This window comes from Lepisosteus oculatus, chromosome 10 (assembly GCF_040954835.1).
Source record: "Lepisosteus oculatus isolate fLepOcu1 chromosome 10, fLepOcu1.hap2, whole genome shotgun sequence".
NCBI classification, from domain to species: Eukaryota; Metazoa; Chordata; class Actinopteri; order Semionotiformes; family Lepisosteidae; genus Lepisosteus; species Lepisosteus oculatus.
Window position 1 is genome coordinate 17,710,801 of NC_090705.1, and position 21,173 is coordinate 17,731,973.

The following is a 21,173-nucleotide window of genomic DNA, read 5'->3' on the forward strand; positions in this document are numbered from 1 at the left end:
AGTTGCATGCCACCCCCTGGAGAAGACCTGTCCCTGCTGGGCTTCAATCCTATTCACCTGTGGGCTCCAAGCTTGCACTGCGGCACTCCGTAATTTGCAGATAACCCTGCCACACTAAAAGTCTAGTCCTCTGGCATGGCATGGTCTACATTTCAGAAGAGATCGATGTCATTTCTGTAACTGGCTCAGTGCAGGAGACCTGTTATGCTATCTCAGGCTCCAGGTGGCAACTTCTGGATGACAGGGCTCAACCTGGACTGTAACTGAACACTTTAACTGAATGAGCCACTCAGGAGCCACCTGAATTTTTTTTTATACAGTATATTATCATTCACAGATGAATAGCATTTGTATCGAAATGTACCATCACAGCCAGAGTACTGTATGTAAACACAGTGCAGTGCCTTCGAAATTGAGAGACCAGAAGAGCCCATCTTAAAGTTTCAGCTTTAAAATTAGACTGAAAATGCTTCTTCACTGTGATTTATGCACTCATTTAGACTCATTTAGCTTCACCTCTTATCACAGGGGATCATAAGTGACTTAGTTCCTGAGCACCGGGTAGTCATGGGAGACAAAACACAACAGTACATTTTATTATTTGGGCTTCTTTATTTGTATATACACACAAAACATTAACGATCAAACAAAAAAAGAACAACAGATTATTTTGAAAACATTACATGTGTCAGAGGTAATCACCTTAACATTTAAATATCTGAACAACCTTGACAGGAAAGGGGTCAAGGAAATGTGTGAGAAAAGGGGTGTGACCTGATCTTTAAATAGAAAGGCCATTCAGAGAGAGAGAGCGCAAAGGAGCAGGATGACCCCACCCAGGCTACTCTTTATCACCATGGAGATGGCGGATTTGGAATTTTGGATAGGGGAAATGTTTGGAGAAACAGCAGGTGGGGACACAGGACAAATGGCATTCTGGAAAGTGTTGACCAGCTACATTTACCAGCACCTCCCAGTCTCATTAGAAACAGGAAGGTGTCATAGTCACAATGACCAGCCACCTTCATTTTCAAATACCGATAAAAAGCACAATTTGTTTTGAAATGTGGCATCGTTTGCATTCTGGAAGGCGTGGAAGACTCAATTTGTAAGATTTCAGCAGACTTTTGCAGTAACATAGTCGATACAGTTTTACTTTTAAAACACAGGGAGTCAGTAAGCATTGAGAATTTTGTGCTTGAGTCTGTTTAAAAAATAACCAGAATTATTGAAAGCTTAAGTAGAAAATGGCTTTATACAAAAAAACTGAAAAATGGATCTGCTGTACATTTGAATCTCCTCCTCTTTATGTCAGACAAGGCAACATACAGTATGACATAATGACAGGGTCATTCTACTTAAAGTGGACTTGGTCAGTTGGACACTAAAAAGATACTATAGTTATTTGAATATACATCTTTACAACTAAAATGCAGTCATATGGAAAAGAATAAGTTCAACATGCACCAGAAATTTTTTTTTTTTAGTAATTAGTTCGATACAATTGCTTTGGATGGAAAATGTCAAGGTTCAAGGAAAGTCTGCATGCCACTGTTGAGTATATGTGTTGTCTGGGATCGGAATCTGGAGGATAATATTGGAGCTAGCATTGCTCTGAATCATCTGGGCTGTTAAGCAGAACGTTTGTAGAAGAAATATGAGATATCTATGGATGATATCATGTAGCAAAGACAGTGATATAAAACAGCTAGGATTAACACAAACCATACAAGTTGCTTTGTAAAACCCCTACACATATGTTTAAAGCCATACTATATTCTTGTCTTCACAGTAATGTGCAAATATTAACAATATGGCTTTTATTTTTAGCATTTTTAAGTCACCATGTATACATAAAACACCCTTTTCCTATAAATATTTAATATTTAAAAGGAAATACATTTCACTGTGTGCCTGATCGAGCATGATACAGTTGCAATCATGTCTAGTTGAGACAATGATGGATAAGGCACAATATATAACTGTATCTCTTGTATTAAATCATGCTACAACATACTCTACAAGTAGGAAATTCAATCCTTAGTATATAATTAGCTATTAATGGTATATTAAGTTAAGCTATAAAAAGCATAATTACTGCATGCTCTATGAAGCTAGACATCTATAATGTACAACAGCTTTGCTGAAAAATTTTTATGAAAACCATGAAGAGATCTTGCAGTTAATTTTGATTCATATAGTCAGCTTTTTTGGTGGTTCATGGACACAATTTGGTCGTTACAACGGAGACCCCAACACAAAGTTTGCTTCTGCTATGTAAAGTGCATATATTCTTAAGGGCTTGGAGAAGCATACCTAACTACGACGAGCATCTAAGATCAGGCAATATTTAAAGCTTGAGTAATAATTCCACTCAATTTAAAATGCTTTGGTATCCAGATCTGTTATTGCCAGCTTGTCCTTGTTTCTTTCAGGAAGGCAAACAATGATTGTCTCTAACATAGTTTAATGATGTATTTACATGCACACATCTTAACTGCATTTATACTCACAAAAAAGGCATTGTGCACGGAGCCCGCACACATTCTTTTGTGATTTCTTAGTAAATCCCTTTTAGTCACCCTCATAGGCAAGTACACTATCACATCACCACTGCCTGAGGCAAAATGATGAAAAGAAAAATGCAATCTAAAAATGTTTTTAACAGCAAAGATACTGAAGGGTTTTTGGGGGGTTCATTATTGAAATAGTCTATAGTCTTCATTTTCTGGGGGTGTATGTAGAGTATGTGTATGTGTGTTTGCTGAATCCTAAAAACACCATAGAACTGCTTACTGCATTCATAGTGAACAAAAGAGAACATAAAAAGAGAAATATTTAAGAATTTGTAAATATGTCCCTGATACGAATGGCATTATGAAATAACCTATATTTACCTTGATATAGTAAAAAACAATTAAAGCTGTTCTGTGATGTGTGTAATATGTATGTCTACTGCACAGACAGCAGCATGAACTCAGTGATGAACTGACTGTGAAGGCAAATAATTTGAGCTCCGCTTAGTGTTGCTGCCTGCTGGCTTATTTATCAGTTATTTTTGGTTTCTCTAACGTGTCACTTCCAGCACTTGGTTTGAGAAGTTTCTCACAACAAACCTGACAGAAATATCTTTTGGCCCCAGTCAGGAACTGAAAACTGTAGTGTACTGCACAGCAATGTGGGTCATTTAATTAGAGTAAAAACAAAGGACATCCAACAGCTGAAGATGCTTGGCTTTTGCAATAAGGGCTAAGGCATAGATTAAGGAACGTAATGTATGAATTACGTGAAAGTTTTTTTTTTCCTTTTTCGTTTTGCTTTCAAAGTACAACAGGGTTGCGAAACAAAGGCAACATAACTACAATCCATACAATTTGTTTCCAGCTTTTTCTCTCTGTAAACATCAGATAAAAATACTTATGTAACTTAAAAAAAGGACAAAAAACTAGAGAACGTGCTTCTTGGCTTGGGTATAATATAAGGCACGTCCTTGGCTGTTCCTCTTTAGTACAAGTTACAGCCAAATCCATGCCGGGCACTGACAGCCTGGAAGCTAGCATCACTTAAGACTGGACATTGCTTTCTCTTGTTTAGATGGTTAAGCCAAACCTTCTATATGTACAAAAAGTTCATTTTACAATAAAATGATAGAGTTCTTGGTCCTTGGAAGATCATTATTTTTAAGGCAATGGGTATTCTGTTTTTTTTTATTGTTGTTGTTTCTTGGAGTTAAGGCCTTCATTGACATTCATTGACATTGACACTGCAATGGAGGGGAAACTTGTCAGGCCAAAATACCTTCTCCACAGACACAGTAAATGTCATTTGTGAATTGTTTGGAAATTTGATTCTTCAGTCACGGGTATGGGAGACATCAGTCCCTTGTTGCTGTGAAAGCTGTGCTTCGAAATGTTGTCCTGTCCTCCTGCCTCCAAGCTGACTGTGCTAAGAGTCCGGTTGGTGGAGATCCCACACAGCTATGCATGGCCATGGACAGAAATGCTGGAGAGGTCATTCCTTATTATCTCATTTACTGTGGAAAAAACAAAAGGAGGAAACAAGAATAATAACAGGTTACAGGTAGTCTTGTGTACCAAAATATTAAGAGCAAAAGATGTTAAATGAATATAATTACACTGATAGTAGGCTGGTAAAATGACAAACAACACATGGCATGGATTCTGCAAGATTCTGAAATATTTGCAGCCCAATCTGATCCTCTTCCTCTTGCAGGATTTCCTTAAGTTGAGGCTGCAGTGCAGTTCAGTCCCACATACAGTACCATTGACAAAGAGCAATGGCACTATATGTGTGACTAAACTTCCCATTTCACCAGTCTTTAATAGAACTTGGATGTGGGAATAGCTGTTGTCAGGTAGGGTAATGGACATCTCCTCCATTCTCCACAAAGCCAGCAGCACACTGCATGTCACTGACAGCATTTATTCATTGGAACATGGTGTTCCTAATGATCAGGTCAGTAGGCATACAAAAACCCAACATAATAATATCCATTCTGTTCAGTTTCAAAGGTTTCGCTTTTCCTGATGTGGCATAAAAACAGTGGTTTGAATTGAAACAGGTAGTGTTCATCTTTCATGACCGAAGAGGAACATTTAGTACCCTCCATAAGCATTGAGACAGTGAAGTCAAAATTGCAGTTTTTGCAGTATACTAAGGCAATTCAGATTTGATATGAAAAGATGAATATGAAGCAAAAGTACAGAATGTCACCTTTTATTTCTGGATATTTCTGTGCTAGTATGTTGTACCATTTCAGAATAATGGCACCTTTATTTTAACATTCACAATAAAAACAATGCATTTATTTTAGGATTCTGCATCTCAACAACAATGACATTACAATATTGGGATACTCCAATATTTCCACCTGAAACATAATTTAATCAGACATCAATTTCCTCATTTACTGGAATAGTCTTTTTCAGACAATGAGCACAAGCACCAAGATAAAATGATCTGGAAACACCCAACAAATTCTTATCCTGATACAGTAATATTTGGACAAATCAAACCATGAATTAATTCAAAATTGCCTTATTTCTGTTGAAAGGATGGATGGATAGTTTGCTTAATGATATTGTCGCTCCGATCAGCTTAAAGTAAATAAATGATAACCACCTAAAAACATTAATTAAAATATAAAATTCTGGTGCCACAGAAAAAAAAAACAAATTGAATGTGTCACCAGCATTTTTTCAAGACGCGTTCTGAGATTAAACACTTTGATAAGCACTTCTGAAATCAGAGATTTGTCCGTATACATATTGTACTGCTAGGCATTTTGTTAAAATAGAGATTCTAATTAGAGCAGAGGTAAAGAGTCAAAAAACAAAAGCTATCTGACATTATGAGGCAATGAGAAATAACATGGTCTATGATTTCCTTAGAGATGCTTCATGCTCTTGCCTTTCCCATTTCCCTGCAAAATGTCAACCCCACACGGTTCCCACACTCCAAACTGCATCCTTTTATCAGCTGTGTTCTTTGGCAGATGAAAAGGAAATGACTGAACATGGCAAGGACCAGCTGGAGCTAAATAAACAGCAGGACATCTATGGTCCTTCTGATAAAAGGAAGATATCACATCCTAGGCAGCTCCTTGTCTGAGAAGCCCATCTAGAATGTTCAGCAAGCATTCAGCCTCACGGAGTCAAAGGAGGAAGTGTCTTTCTCCACGTAGCACAGACCAAGCTGCCTAATCTGCTTTTGTTTCTCAGAGCAAGAAGGCTAAGACAACATGAACATACTGTATGCGGAAAGTCTCAAAACTGGAGCTCCAAGGAAGGCTGGTGAAATAAAAATACTGTTTCACGTGTGACTACACGGATTTGTTGTTTTACACCATATGAGAAAGGAAAAACAGTCTGAAGACACAAAGTTCAACTGCATGAAGATCACATTTGGGAAAGTAAATATGTAGTTATGTATAACAATTAACAATTTGCTGTTGCAGCACTGTAGAACCTGGAAACCTGTACACTCTAGAAAAAAAACAACACCTGAAACTGTATTTCTTTATTTTATCATTTTCCCAGATAATTTATGCAAAACACACTCAACTTTAAATCCATAATTTAATAATGTGAAGCCTGGTGTCTGAATAAATATAGTGTCTGAACTTTCAAAATTCCCTAAAAATACACGTCTATTAAGACAGCATGGTGGCACAGTGTTTTACATTGCTGCCTCACAGGGCTGGGGCCCAGAGTTCAATTCTGGACCTGGGGTGCTCTCTGCATGGAGTTTGTATGTTATCTATGAGTTTGTACATGTACGCTTAGATTTCTTCCCACAGTTGAAAGACATACTGACAGGTTAATTGTCTTTTTGGAAAATCAGTCCTCATGAGAGCTCTGCAATACATTTTGCATCAAGAAAACCGTGATCTGCTGTGTCAGTGTCAATACCATACTGACAGAAATACTTAAGACAAAACCTGGGCCAGGCTGTGGTGCAATTTATGGTGCAAAACCATGTTCATGCTCTTACTAGCTAGCCCATAAAAATACTGTACAAGAAGGAATGCTTTTTATGTCATTTAATGAGGAAAGGAACATGTGTATTGACTACTTTCAAACATACAGGTACTGTATCTATACATCTCACATCTACTGTATATCTTCCTGCTGTTGGATCCTGTGGTTTACTAAACTGAGACAGATTCATCTGTTTTAGGGAATTATGTCAGAAGGGAAATTAACTGAGTGCACCTGCCTTGTTTCTTTTGAGAGTTCAGACAAAAAAAAAACCTCCCAAAAAACACAGTGCTTGTCTGGCTATTGCAATAGTCACCCACGTTACTTAATCATCACATACAAGATTGCTGTCCTTTTAACAGTTATACTAAACTTGCAAAAATTATGCCTGTAAACCAAAAGTGTAACAAAATAGCAAACTTCACTTTCCTTGGTGCTTTCAATAAAGTGCCCTCCAGATTAATTCACACTTCCAATAAAATGGGAATTAAAACCATCATATGACAGTATGGGATATGAATTAAATTCATATTCCATAAAAAAATATTCCATAAAATGTGTCTAGCTTAAAATGTTCTAGAAATGTTATATTATAATCATAACAGCCATATTTGTCATCAATAATTGCATTAAAAAAATCCAGATGGTCACATTTTTTTTCTCCCATGAAACCAATGGCCTACATGTGAAGGTTTGAAACAAAGCTAAAAAGTCTGCATTTATAGGAGAAGGACTCATAGCGTCTTATAGACTACTAACATAGGGCCAATTCAGGTTACAGATTCATATTTGTGAACAAGACAACACAATGTGCTTAAAACAAGCTTAAAGTATATGTTTTTCTAGAGAAAATAAAAATGAAGATCAGACTTACTGTAGATCCCCACTGTTGATGCCTATTTTTCCTACACTTTCTTAATACGGTCTGAGCTCTTTTCTATGCTATTTTGAGAAGCAAAACCACAACAAAAGCTGCAAACTACAAATCACATACAGCTACACTCTGTAACAGAGGAGAACAACATTCCTTTTAGCAGTCTCTTCCTGGGTGAAAATGTGTGGAAATCTTTGTGGAAAAATAAAAATAGAGCCAAAGTTGTGTTTACTATTAACATGACTGTCTTTTGCCAAACCAGAATTTACCTGCAAAATTTATTTTTAGACATTCTATTATATAACAGCAGGAGCCGCTCAGTTATTTTAATTCATTCAATCTATACTTAAACACTGCTGTAGTATTTATTGCTGCATACTTTTGACTTTGAGGAATTATATCTTCTTTTTGATAAATGGGAGGTACATGAAAAATAGAAAAAAAAAGTTATTTTTAAGCGAAGGAGCTCTGTAACCGCTATTGTTTGTGAGTCATGGTAAGTTTGCCTTTTTTTTTTGTTCTCTGGCTTTGAACATTGACACCTACATCTCAACCACAGTGTTTTTCTTTATCAACTAATACTTTCCATTTTCGCCTTCAACATTTCCACTGACAAAAATAAAAATGAAAAAAAAAACTAAACAAAACATGCACACTTGTCAGTTCCATGGGTAGTAATTTGACTCTACCTTTTGAATCTTGAGATAAGGGCTCTCTCCCCTTGAAACATTACAAGCCACTGAAACAGGATGTGGTAGACTGTTAGACCACATGAAATTATGAGAGTTATTTATAGCTAACTAATGATGCAGTTGTGTCTCTTATCAATTTCAGGGTAAATGAAAAAAAAAGTAAAAATTATTGTCTAATTCGTCATAGCACAGGAGGCGAAGCCGCAGCCCTCTTTGAAAGCATTTTTAAAATGTGGCAAAAGGTTTTCATTTCACTACATTTTTCATTTTGGTCAAGCTGTTTCAGCTTTGACGTGGTTTATTCACAAGCCTCTGATTTTCACAGGCACTTTAAGTTTTAACTGTTGGAACAAAGCTCAGGTGCACTCGATGATGAGATAAAGTACAACATCGCTGGGAAAGAAACAGTAAAAAGATACTCCCATTTACATGTCAAAAGAAACTATAGATTGTGTCTGGTACATCTCAATGACAATGTACATTTTCAATATGAAACTGTAAAATTATTTATTTTTTACTTCAAACTGAATACAATATAGCAGTAATTAATAATTTTCATAGTAATGCAACACTTAAACACAGTACTTGTGCATTCAAGGGAAGGAAGGGTATCATAGAAATATCAGCCCCATGCTACTGTGAAGTATATTAGAGCTCTGAATTAGTCTTGTGCAGTGTTTCCATGCCTTAACTGATACAACTTATATATATATAGAAACAACACAAATATATGAAAGAAAATCTCCTTTTTGTTGAAGACATCCCCATCCATTATTTTTCTGAGAGATTAATTCTTGTGTCCCAGTACTGTACCACACTCAAAATGAAGAAAAAAGCAGCTGATAGACTAATACAAAGGGGTACTACTCACTGTAGGTAAAAGGGATGTCAAGAACAAAGTTATTAACTTGTCACATGTGTTCAGTAAGTAAAAAAAATAAATACCTAAGCAATCTGGAACAGGAAAAAAAGTTGTGGCAATTAAAAGAAAGATATTGATCTCGCTTGCTTATTATTGCCGCTCATTTCTTTCTGATTCAATGGAGACTTCCTACAGCCGGTATGTAGAGCTGGATTGGAAAAAGTGTACTTCAGACATCTGCAAAGGTCTTGAAAAAGAATTCTTTTCAAATGACTAGGACAAGGAAAAAGGTCAAGCTCTCTCCTCATGTTGCATTCCTCCTGAGTTACGCAACAACCTGTTGGAAGCTATCTGGCTTTTTTTTTCTTCCTTTGCTTGAGACTCAAACAGAAGAATGTGTAACCTCATTTTATCTTCTATCTTCAAGACACTTTGTGATGTGAAGGACAAAAAAGATAACTTTATCTACATGAAAAGAAATTGTGCTGTTGTCAAGTATTGTAATAAGAACTTTCCCCACCTACACCACAGTCAAATAGCCATTATAATCAAAAATAATTCAAACAAAATGTTTTATTATTTTAATGATTATGTTTTGTTATCCTGAAAAAAGTATAAAAAATAAAAGTATACCATCTTCTCTTTTTAAGTGTCATGTGAACAAGTGATATGTTCCAATGAATGTTTTGCTGCTTCAATCTCTTTAAGCATTACTTTAACCTTTAGGACAACCTGCTTACTGAATTGCACTTGATAAAAAACACAAAATATTAATTTGTTCTATGCAGCCAGGACAACATTCTATTTCTCCCTGGTAAACGTTTCCCTCTGCAAAATAACCCACCATCTGAACCTTCAGTCATTCTATACAGTACAGCTAACTTGATTCAACTAAGAGTTGATGTTGTAATCTCACACAAAAGGGCATCACCTACATCTGTCACAACGCCATTGCACTACTTTGGAGTTTTTGTTTAAAGTGCCACATACTGTAGTGTTCTACATGCAAAGCTGCTACCCTATGAAATGCATAAAAATGACCAGACACGATTGCAATGCTCATGCTGAATGTGCAGGAGACATGGAACATCCACTTAACAAAAGGTAAATCCAAATGAAGTTCTTAAGCACAGCTTTGTAACTTAGATGTCTTACACCATCTATCATGCATCTACTGTACAGCATGTGATTCCATGTAGTCCATTTGGATTTCCACCACAATCCCACTGTTTTTCCATTAAACTAAACAGGCTGTAAACACACTTGTGTTCTAGATGGTGTAGCAAACGTGCCATATCCTTAGTTAAACTGGACTGCCTGTCAGTTATAACTCTCGGGTTATTAAACCAAGTACCCAGGTGACAAAAACTCAATACATATTTTACTGCTCTTATGCCATTCCATGAGCTCTCAACAGTACACTCAAGAACAGCACTGCCAACCAAGCCAAGTTTCAGTTTCAGTTTACAGTATTTTAATTTTGTCTAATCTTCTCTAACAACTATTGAATATGGCTTTCATTTTCAAAGCTGTTCACCACACCATCACCACAAAGTCTAGCCAAAGAGGTGTTTGTAGCCTATAACAACTAGGTTTTTGACAACTAGGTTTTTGGGGTGATTATAGAGAAAAGACACCTGAAAGCACCAGTTGGGATCCCCTGGGGTCCCTTTTACCGATAATGCATGTGAATGAAATTTTCTTTGTTGAGTAGCATGTAAATTCAAAGCAAAACAAATGAAACTTCATCAAATACTGAGCAAAACTGTTTAATGTAGTCATGCTGAAAAGTGATTTTCATAGCTTTTATGTTCCTCATTCTTTGAAAATGATTTAATAGATTAAAGGTAAAAAATCTGGGTGGCAGAGATATGGAAAATAAAAATAAGTATTTTATATAATTTATTTTAAAGATTTTATTTGGAGTAAGTGAGTGATTTTTCCAAATTATTTTACCCACATTTATTTTTGTTGTTCTATTTTTACCTTTGCTTTTTTTTCAAATTAATTTGCTAAATAGCCAAAATACTGTTGAGAAATATTTCCGATATCACTTTCCCCAATGAAGGCCATAATCATCCATCTAAATTTAGAGAACTTCACATCAGCTTTCATAAGAATTTCTTCTGATTCCATTTACCTATAACCCATTTGGGATTATGTTCATTACAATACATTGCAAACAATATTAATGCAAGATTATTACAGAAATAAGTCCTGTTCTTCAACAGTGCAAGCTTTAAAAAAGAAATCAAGAAAAAACAATGTAGGAATGGAAAGTCTAACACAGAGGGTTCCACTGCCGAAAATTAAAAAACAAACAAACCCCCACCAAAGAAGAAATGTATCTTTTAATACCTCAAATGCCTCTGATCTCTTTAAAACCCAAACTTATTTTTATCTCTTTTATCACAAAGAGCCATCACCACCGGCTGTGCTATTTTTAGAGTGCATCTGACAGACAACAAGTAGTTTTAATAAAACATGATCCTCTTGGCTTAACGCTTCTGTTACTAGTGATGAATAGTACTGTTACAAGTGACTGTCACATTATACAATTGGATAATGTTTCTACTTTCATATCTCCCTTCTCTACCATTACTAACTCCCACATACTGTATATACCTTAACTGCTATACTGAAAGTGCTGTGGTCTTTTTATTCTGGGTGAAGGGGGTGTCCCGAGTTTTGAACGTGCAAACAATTCCAACAACCTAAGCAAACCTGGACCTGGTCAGTACCAGGATGTGGCATCTCCAAGGAAAACAAGCTTTCTGATGTGAGCTGTGTTGGAGCTGGTGGACCAGTAGGTGGCATTCTGGCCTCCTGACCAGACTTTCAAAACAATGTCCCAGTGTGGCTAGAAGGGGTATTTGTGTGTCCTACGAGCCGTGGTCCTTCAGATCCGGCAGTAAATAAACTTTGGATAGTTAAACAGGGGTGCTGTCTGTTGGGTCATTACAGATCTCACAACACTTTTGAAAGGAGGAGGTTTGTTAGCACTGATGTCCTGGTTAAATCATAAGTGTAAGAATTCCTAACTGCTCCACTTGAGCAAAGCTGCTGGTGCTGTATGGCTGTTCCACATGTGGCCAGGGCAACAAGTGGATGCTGCCTATCAGTGGTGAATATAGTAGCTCCCCCTCCTAAATGTGAAGATATTTAGGATGCAAATCACTATGGAAATGCAATATATGTTTATCACATACAGTATATAGTTATTATTAAAATGTTTTAAAACACATTTGAGAGAAAATGCCTGTTTGAAGTTCTCTATAGTATTGCTTTGCTTGTATCCCTTTTCTTAAATTATTATATTTCATGGTCTCCACTTATACAGAATACTGTCATATCAAAACAAGGAATATTCACACAAGGGAACACAGGGTAGGTTTTAGAGTACTGTAAGTGTAAATCATTTAAGCTAGCCATGAAATGGAACAGATGATATTTCACAAGCAAATATTATATTATGATTATTACATTTGAAACAGGGTTGGTGTAGGTTTAGTTAATCTCAGACTCCCAGCTACTGGACGTCAGTGGCTCTTGCCTTGCCAGCTGAGTTAAGGCATGACTTGTTTCTCAGCTCCAGTTCCCTGCTACTCTTACAAATATGTTGAATTTGCTTCAGTTACACATGAAACGGCAGTAACATATCCTACACACCCTACAAGAGGCCAGACCTCTACGAGAAAGCTTGTCCTGTCATGAACGGACAAAAAAGGTTAATCTCAATTATCTGCCAGATAATTATATCATTTGTGCCAGTGTGATTTTAGTAGGAACTTCATTTATAACCAGAGAATGATTGATGGCAGTACGTACATCCTAAACTTTCCTTGCTAGATTATAAGATTTATTTAAATGTCCATTTGTATAACAACAGAAGAAGCTGAAGGGTAGTAAATGCTAATTTACTATCCTTTCCACCAATCTGTTTTTCTCAGTCTTCATTTCCACCATTGAATGACCAGTTATTATTTACCTTGACATTTTCAATAGAACCCTGCACCAGCTTAGGAGAACTGAAGACAACCTACACACGTCCCTCAAGTAATGTGGTGTTATTCCATTGTTGCATTTCGAAATATCAAAGTGGCCTCTCTCCTCAAGTGGTGGATGTAGGCAATGCATCCCTAACAGAATATCACTGGTTTGAGGTGCACCTGTGATCCTCCCTACTGACCTAGATAATGCTGTAATCCGTGCCTCAATAAGCAAGCTCCTGACTGAAGAGGCATAGAACCCTGCATATTTACATTCCTGCAAAACCACAGAAATGTGGGAATCTCCAGCACAGATGATAGATTTCCCATTGCTTAACCATAGCATTATACTTAAGATGACAATGACCCTTTCTTAGACAGCTATTGTTTATTTCACTAAGCGGACAGTGAGTTTCTTCCTGAACATAGTGGGTTTATGTTATAGTATTATCACTTTTGGTGGAAGTCTAGAGCCCACGCACACAGTAAATGCCCACCTGAATTGCATTTCCTAGATGTGTGCTTGAAACGCCTGAACTGGAAACTGGTCTTTATAAACATCCATTTCCAGCCATTGTCCTTTTCTCTGTCTCCCTGTAAGCAATCTGCCTGAGGTGAGAAGAACTGGAATCATCAAAAAACAGTAGAAGAGAAGAGAGAGGGCTCATAACAGGAAAACATTTGACATCTGGGGTTACAGTACATATTCAAGACATTGCATCGCATTAGTTTCAGGTTTCGGGTTTTGCACTGCTTTATTTTTGGTCCGAAGATTTACAAAAGCAAAAAGAGCCATTCGGATGGCAACTCAAAAGAGACTTTGTGAAAACAACTACATTTAGCATTAACCACCAATAATGGTGTAATAATAATTTTCAGAATGAATCTGTTTTCAAGTAATCAAATCATATACAGTAAAATTAGCATGCTGGGCACTAGCATGCCCATAACGTGAATACAACATGAAGCTGACATTTGCTTTTGGGTCTGCACAGAAAATATTCATCTATTGCACTTTGAGCCATGTTTGGGAATATGCTTAGAGACCAGCAGTATGACCAGTCAATCAATCAACATGGTTAGGATGCCAAAGAGATGGTTCATCTGGTGAAAGAGATGTATCTGTAAATAAAAGGGTTATACAACCTTTACTCCATAGGATGACCTTTGTAATAAGGCAAGTGAATATCTATAAAGCTTATCCACACTTTAGAATCTGATTCAGTAGGCAATTAATAAACAGGAAAACGCTTATTTGAACTTCTGGAGTTTGCTTCTGAAACATTAAAGATGCATTAAGATTGGGGTTTTCAATCTAAACTTGAAGTTGTATTAGTAAAATTCAATTTCCTGAGTCTTATTTCTTTTTTTGTTTCCCCACAATATCAAATTTACTCTCAATTTCAACATAAACACTTTATGGACAATTTACTACCACCCACACGTATCTTGAAATCATCGAAAGGAAGGGTGCAGCCATTTAGGTGATCATATTCCACCCCGCTGATTGAATTGTCAACATTAAAGCACACAAGGGCCAGTCCTTCTTCCCAACCTCAACATCTTTCAAGCGACTGTCTAGAAGCATTCTCACATAGCCAGGTAGCATTCTGCAAATGTGGAACCACAACTCTTGTGGGTGGCAAACATGTACAAGTGAGACGTGCATATCAGGAGGTGTTAGCGAACTGCTAGTCTCACGGTGCACTTTGTGCCAGAAAGGCAGAGAGCCAAACAGGTTACTGCCTACTACACAAGCCCTGCTTATAACTTTTTTCAAAACAGGGCAAGCTGACCAAATTTCAATAAACAAGCCAGCTAGTTTTATTACCATTTTGTTGTTTTTGGTTTATTTTTAAATATTCCAAGGCAAATACAACAATGTGAATGTTTTGACCTTTATTGCATTCCTCATTATTGCAAATATATGTTTTTTTTTTACTTTGCTGGAGACGACCACAGTTTCATGTTTCATCTGAAGCTTGGAACACAAGGAGGTGCAGTCACACACTCAGCACTCCAGTATACGAGTCAGCTGAAAGGGACTGGAAATGGAACTTTCTTAGCCACAGTTAAACAGCCTAGCCTCATGTCAAACTACAATTCACCCTGATGTTATAATTATGTGTCCTATTGCTTGATGCAGAAAATGGGTCTATCTGGAATGTAAACCAAATTTACACGTTCTTCCAAATATTGAGTCTTGACTATGTTTTTCCAAAACAGTTGCAAGTACTACACTGATGTAAAGGAGGGCTAATACTGTATATTTCCAAAACCTCAGCATGTTTTAAATTGCTACTTTTCAGAAAATGTGAAGTGATAATCTTAGGTCTTGTATTTTAGTCTGCAAAAAAAACCAAAATGTAACAAACACAATAATACGATATCTATCACATGTACCAGGATCATCTGAAACTCTTCAGGAAAGCGACACCAAGGCCTTGCAGTGTTTCTGCTTAACCTTTACAAACAAGTCTGAACTCAGACCATACATGCATTTTTATTTACCTAAAATCATTGATTTGAAGAGTTGGGAGGTGTGGGACTCTGGATATCTGTGCTTATTGGGAGATCCTAATATACATATTCTCCTCACAGGAATGGGGGGTTTAGTTCTTAAATTTCACTGAATGTTGTACACAATGTTTATCACACATTTCTGAGAGAAGGAAGGCCAGTCTAGCTTTAATAATGAGAAAAAAAAAACATTTTCCAGTTCATACAAAGTGAATTCCTTCCTTTACTGGCATTGGAGATCTGTTCAGCTGATGCAGCTGCATTCCATGGAGAGACCTCTTAATTCCCAACATCGTAAAAAAACAATATATCAGTCCTTGTTTAATTTCTGAGCAAGGTGGATGTTAAACATAGCAAAGTATGAGAACATTCTAATACAGAGCATACTGGATATTATCAAAAACACAGGAGGTGTTGCTTGGACAGAACTGCTTGGTACCAGCCTCAGCTATAGCTGGACGAACAGGCTTTGAATGTGTTTTCATTTGGTGGTAAGTGAACATCACAATTCTAAAATGATTTAATGGCCTTTAGCAGCTGCACGGGCGTAGAGATATTTTGCAGCCTGGGTCTCAGGCCAAGCTGGCTCATCACACGCCAGTAAGCCTAACAATAGGAACAACGGTGAGTACATACATAAGCACGTTGGCAGGAGACGAGGTCTTGGATCCAGATGAGGAATTCCCTCTCACAGTAATAAAGTGGGCAGCTCCGTCAAATATAATTAAAATTTATTTGGGGAATTTTGTTCTTTCCATTGGTTACAAAAACTTTAACAGATTCCAACCTAAAGCCAGAGACACAATGTAACTAAGCTTATTCCTTATAAAATCCTATTTGTATGACCTCTCCCAACTGAAATAAATAGGAAGTGAAATTTAAAAAGCAAAATTTAAGCACTAGTGAATTTCTTGGTCAATCAAAGAAATTAAACACCTAATAAATAGGTACCCTGTAGCATTTCTCATCTTCATCTTATACAAGGAAAATGGTTACTCAGAAAGACTAAGTTTTAAAAAGTAATATTATTATTAAATTGTGACAAAGATGAATCACTGGTCACTGGTTTAATATATATCTGCCATTTCCTCTTTTAATACCCAGACAGAAACTTTATGTTCTGACAGAGGTTCTGCAAGTTCAAAAATCAAAGTCTCAATGTTACTGCCAAGGAAACATTCAGTATTCTGTACTTAAATCAAAGCAAAGACAACCCGCAGACATAGGTTAGCAAGCACAGAACTGCCTGTATCCTGTACGAACAGGTTTTCTCTCCCACAGCTGATGATTAAATGAGCTCTGGGATGAGGATGTCGTTGTCTGCTTTGTGGAAATGTGCTTTCGCCCCATAAGTGATGTCAAAGCCCAGATGAGTTGAAGAAGTGATAGGAACACAAAACACTGATGTCTTTCACTGAGGAAATGGTCTTCCCTTTTTCAAAGCCAAAACAATAACAATGGCTTCGTATCATCCACTTTATCATCTCTAGATTCTCCCAGTCTCCATGGCCTGACACCATCTCTCTATCTTTCCCCTCTTTCCTACCTCCCTAGCTTTTATCCCTGCTGGATTCGGCATTGTTTTCTCTAGTGCAACACGCTTGTGTTTATTCGGTCGGCTGCGTCTCAAGAGCCTTAATCTTCAGCGTGTGGAACTGATTCATAACTCTCTGTGTCAGAGCTGTGCACACAACTGTACCTCTGCACCTGGTCAGACGCCTGGATTGAATTCTCAAGAGTCTTATAAAAACACAACCAGCTCTGAAATTAAAGGACCATTACAACACTTTCCGCAAGCACTGTACTGAAATTCTGTGCAGTGCCTCCTCTCTTTGCTAAATCCATCTTGTGCTTCATCTTTGTTTCTATCAACCATTATACTGTACTTCTGATGACCAACTGATACAATAATGGTCAGGAAGCCTCTTCATATTTCCTCAAAATTATAAATGGGAAAACAATTTCAGCTTTTAAACCAATCAACAGATTAAATGTTGTTTTCTTGTCTAAATGACCCAGATTATGATTTGACAAAAACAAGAGATTTTTCTTTTGGGTGTATCATGTGCATTTTCATTTACTTCACACTACAGTTGACACACATTTCAGAAAAAAATCTGTAAGCAAAGTGGCAGACGAGAGAAGAAAGAACCTAAAACATATTCTTCGTACTGAACTGACCATCTCTGTGCCTGTTAGATTTCCAAAATCACATAAAACGAAAAAGAGATGCAAGTAACATGTCATTAAGGAAGATCCACCACAAAGCCTTTTGCCACACATGTGGCTGCATTAAAATATATATAGTTTTTTAAATATCTATTTAAAAGAATAGATTGATTCTCTTAAATGTTATATAAATTCACGAGTCCTATTGTAAATCTGTTCAGAAATTGATTATTAATAACCCAGCAGTCGAGATTCACTAATACATATTCACACACAGCTTGTAATGAATGTAATGGTATTATAATAAAAATGATTAAGAGGATCAAATAAGCTATACATATTTTTACAGAGGAGGACCTGTTTCAGATACAGTGCAAAAAGTTAAACATACTGAACCGATTACATATATTTCTTGAAAAAAAGAAATGGTGGTATATTTTACAAGGGAGAGTCTCTGTGTGGAATTCGGCCTCATAATCGAATGTGCTGATATCAGCATTTATTCACACGTGTATTAAATCACCTATTTGCTGTCAGTTCTATTATGGGATTTCAGAGATGCTTTAAATCAGACAGATGACTTTGAAACTACAATTTCAAACTAAAATCTTAAACAGATTCATCATAAACTTTTGAACACTTAAAAAAATGTTTTTGTGCTGATCAATATTGGCCTATGGAATAAAACATTATAATTTATGTATTCGTGGTAACTGGATCTACATGGACAAATGCTCAAGATTAGGGGACAATTCTATAATGTATTTTCTTATATTACATTATAGTGTAATAATATTATTACACTACTATATTATCATATTATTTTATGTTTATTACATTATAATTATTGCTAGCCAGTAGCTGGTTTGTTGCTTGCTTAATTACTCAAGATCATTTAATTTGTATTTGCTATACTAACATCCTCAGTGGTTTAGATTTGAGCTGCAGGTTCAACCATTCTTTTCTTTCCAATAGTGGTGTTGTCAAAAGCTGTGCTGTCAGCTCTATTCTCATGCATTTAAACCTGGAGATATGGCTGGCCATTCAGTTTCTACAAATATCTACTTCTTTTAAAGACACCCTACCCCTCTTGTGCAACCAAAATGAATATTTTGAATGGCTGCATCTGTATGTCATATCTCTTATGATCAAATTCCTGCCTGTCTGGGATTATAATCTGCTTCAATATTTCTCAATATACCCATCAGTTGAGGCATAAATGTCATCTACAAATTAGAGCTGCCTACCCACCAGTTGTATTCTTTAAAGCTTCGACAGTAACGATGGACTATGTAGCATGATCCAACATTTTCTGGTCATAAAAGGGAAATTTTGTGTTATGAGTAAATTAAACTTTATGCTAATGAACAGAAGTGTTTGAGGACTTGTTGTTTCTCCCTGCACTTCATTAATGAGCTTTACAGCATTACTCTAAGGTTATATTTCCCCCACTGAATTTTGTAACTAGCTTTAAAATCTGTTCTTGGACACTGTTATTAGTAAAATTATTCTTAATGGAAAACATTTCTATTAAAAAGCTAAGAGAGTGAAATGCACAGATTTGGACTGAGAGATTTTAGTTTTGGAGGTGGACCACTTAGATTATACTTTGCCATAATAGTATTCTTTTTACAGTACATGAGGTGCTCAAAGTTTCTAAATCACTGATTTTAAGAGAATATCATTGTTGGAAAAATATATTTTAATTTGCTCTATATTCACAGCAAAGAGCATACACTGATTGACATTTAAGTTTTCTCAAAGATTGTAAGATTTAAGACATGTAAGATTTGTAAGATGCAAATGTTTTTAAACTATTAATTGCCTGCATGCTTAACACATGCATTCTGAAGACCTATATTGCGTGGAAATACGTAATCACAGTGTTTCACAGATAACAGGCTTTTACTAAAGTGCCAGAGACATTACTGGAAAAAAATTAGATGCACCAGAATCTAAGAGAAAGTTTTATTAGTTAAGGGGCCAAAGGATTTACAGCACATGGCCTGTAAAGCACTTTGAGATCTTACCTTTATTCTAACAACGACTGTCTCTATTCTGCTGGTTATGGGGAAGTACACTGTGTAAATATTCAAGAACGGAAATATGCACTTTGTGTTGGTGTTTTTGGCTGTCAGTTGTAGTGGTACCTGCCACCTTGATCACCACTTTCTCTCTTTTAGTTGAAACATAGAAATTGCCAACTTTCTTTAAAAAGATGGAGTGCATCACCACTGCCTTCCCTTTAGTTTCTATCCTTTCATTTCTAGCCTTATAAAATAAAGCTGTTTTCCATAAGCCGAGTACAGCGCACGCCAAGAGACCACTGGATATTTGCAGGTGATGGGGAGACACAGCTTCCCCCTAGCTCAGTCTCCGAACACTGCCTGCCACATAATTTTCTCTTCAAATATTCTGGCAGTCATCTAGTCATCTGCCAAGAGGAAATAGCTTCTGCGTAATGGGGGTCTGGCAACAGGCAACATGACTGAAAAGACAGAGGGAAAACAGAAGGCTAGGAGGAAAACAAAGAATGAAAAGGAGACAAAAGCAAAGACTCGGCATTCGTTCATCAGAGGGCTCGCTTGTGCTTGTTCATTCTTTAGTGGTGTGTGCCGAGGGAACGTTTGTCTGAAAGCCTGTGGTGTTAAAACTTTGGGTGATATACAGCAGTTTATGGGCCGGTGACAGCAGCTACTGTGAAGAAAGGAGGGCTTTTTAAAGGCCCATTGCTCGCCTGAGCACGGTGAAGTCAGGGAACTGTTCCAAGTGCAGCAGATAACACTGGCTTTCCCCATCCTGACTGGCCGCAGACCACGTCACTGCAGGATACGTTTCACTGAACTCATAAGGGGGCTATAATTAAAATACAGAATGCTGCCCTTTACGTGTTTGAAAATGTCATATACTTAACACCCTGCCATGTACGTAGAAATAGTGCATATCTTTCAACAGAAAGTGATATCAAACACATCAATTAGAAATCTTTTAATAGCCTTTAATGAAGGGGAAGCCCGTGCTATTTAGAGCTTGGTTGGATCATACCAGTCCTAAACACATTCTTAACTTCATTGCCATCCTGCAGAGAGAGCTAATAATTCCTGTAAGATGAAAACACACAGTTTTATCCACTGAACTGTCTGCTTTACACTGCATTTGAAAAAGATTAGCTTTACAACATCAACTAAATATTTACCTTAAAATGCCTTTTAAATGAGATTTTAACTTTAACTGAATCTATAACTTCAGTGAATCTATAAAATGATCCTATACAGTATATCTGTTCCAGAACTTAGGTGTTACGTACAGATTAAACAATATTTTCAAATATATGGAGCAATGATGTTCACATTTTATGTAGCAAATCCAATTTATATGACTCACTTGCTTTATTTTTAAAGAATGGGTCAGGCTGACATTTTGCAGACATTTTGTCATCATGCCTCTGTCACCACATCTGTACAGTATTATATATACTGTAAATGTTCATATAGCTCTATCTATAAACCCTACTGGAGCGACTCGATCTTCTTTTCACGGTCAAAATCACCGTGATGTAAAAGAAAA

At 36.7% G+C, this 21,173-nt stretch overlaps 1 protein-coding gene across 4 annotated transcripts in view; it reads right to left on the reverse strand.

Moving 5' to 3' along the window:
- Positions 1–588: 588 nt before the first annotated feature.
- The window catches only part of nfatc1 (nuclear factor of activated T cells 1), a 105,466-nt gene continuing 84,881 nt past the window's right edge, over positions 589–21,173 (reverse strand). For all 4 annotated transcript variants that reach the window (XM_015357733.2, XM_015357731.2, XM_069194971.1 and 1 more), the window contains one exon: positions 589–4,033. In XM_015357733.2, coding sequence (XP_015213219.1) covers positions 4,031–4,033 — 3 coding nt within the window. In that variant the 3' untranslated portion in view covers positions 589–4,030. The remainder of the gene's footprint in view (positions 4,034–21,173) is intronic.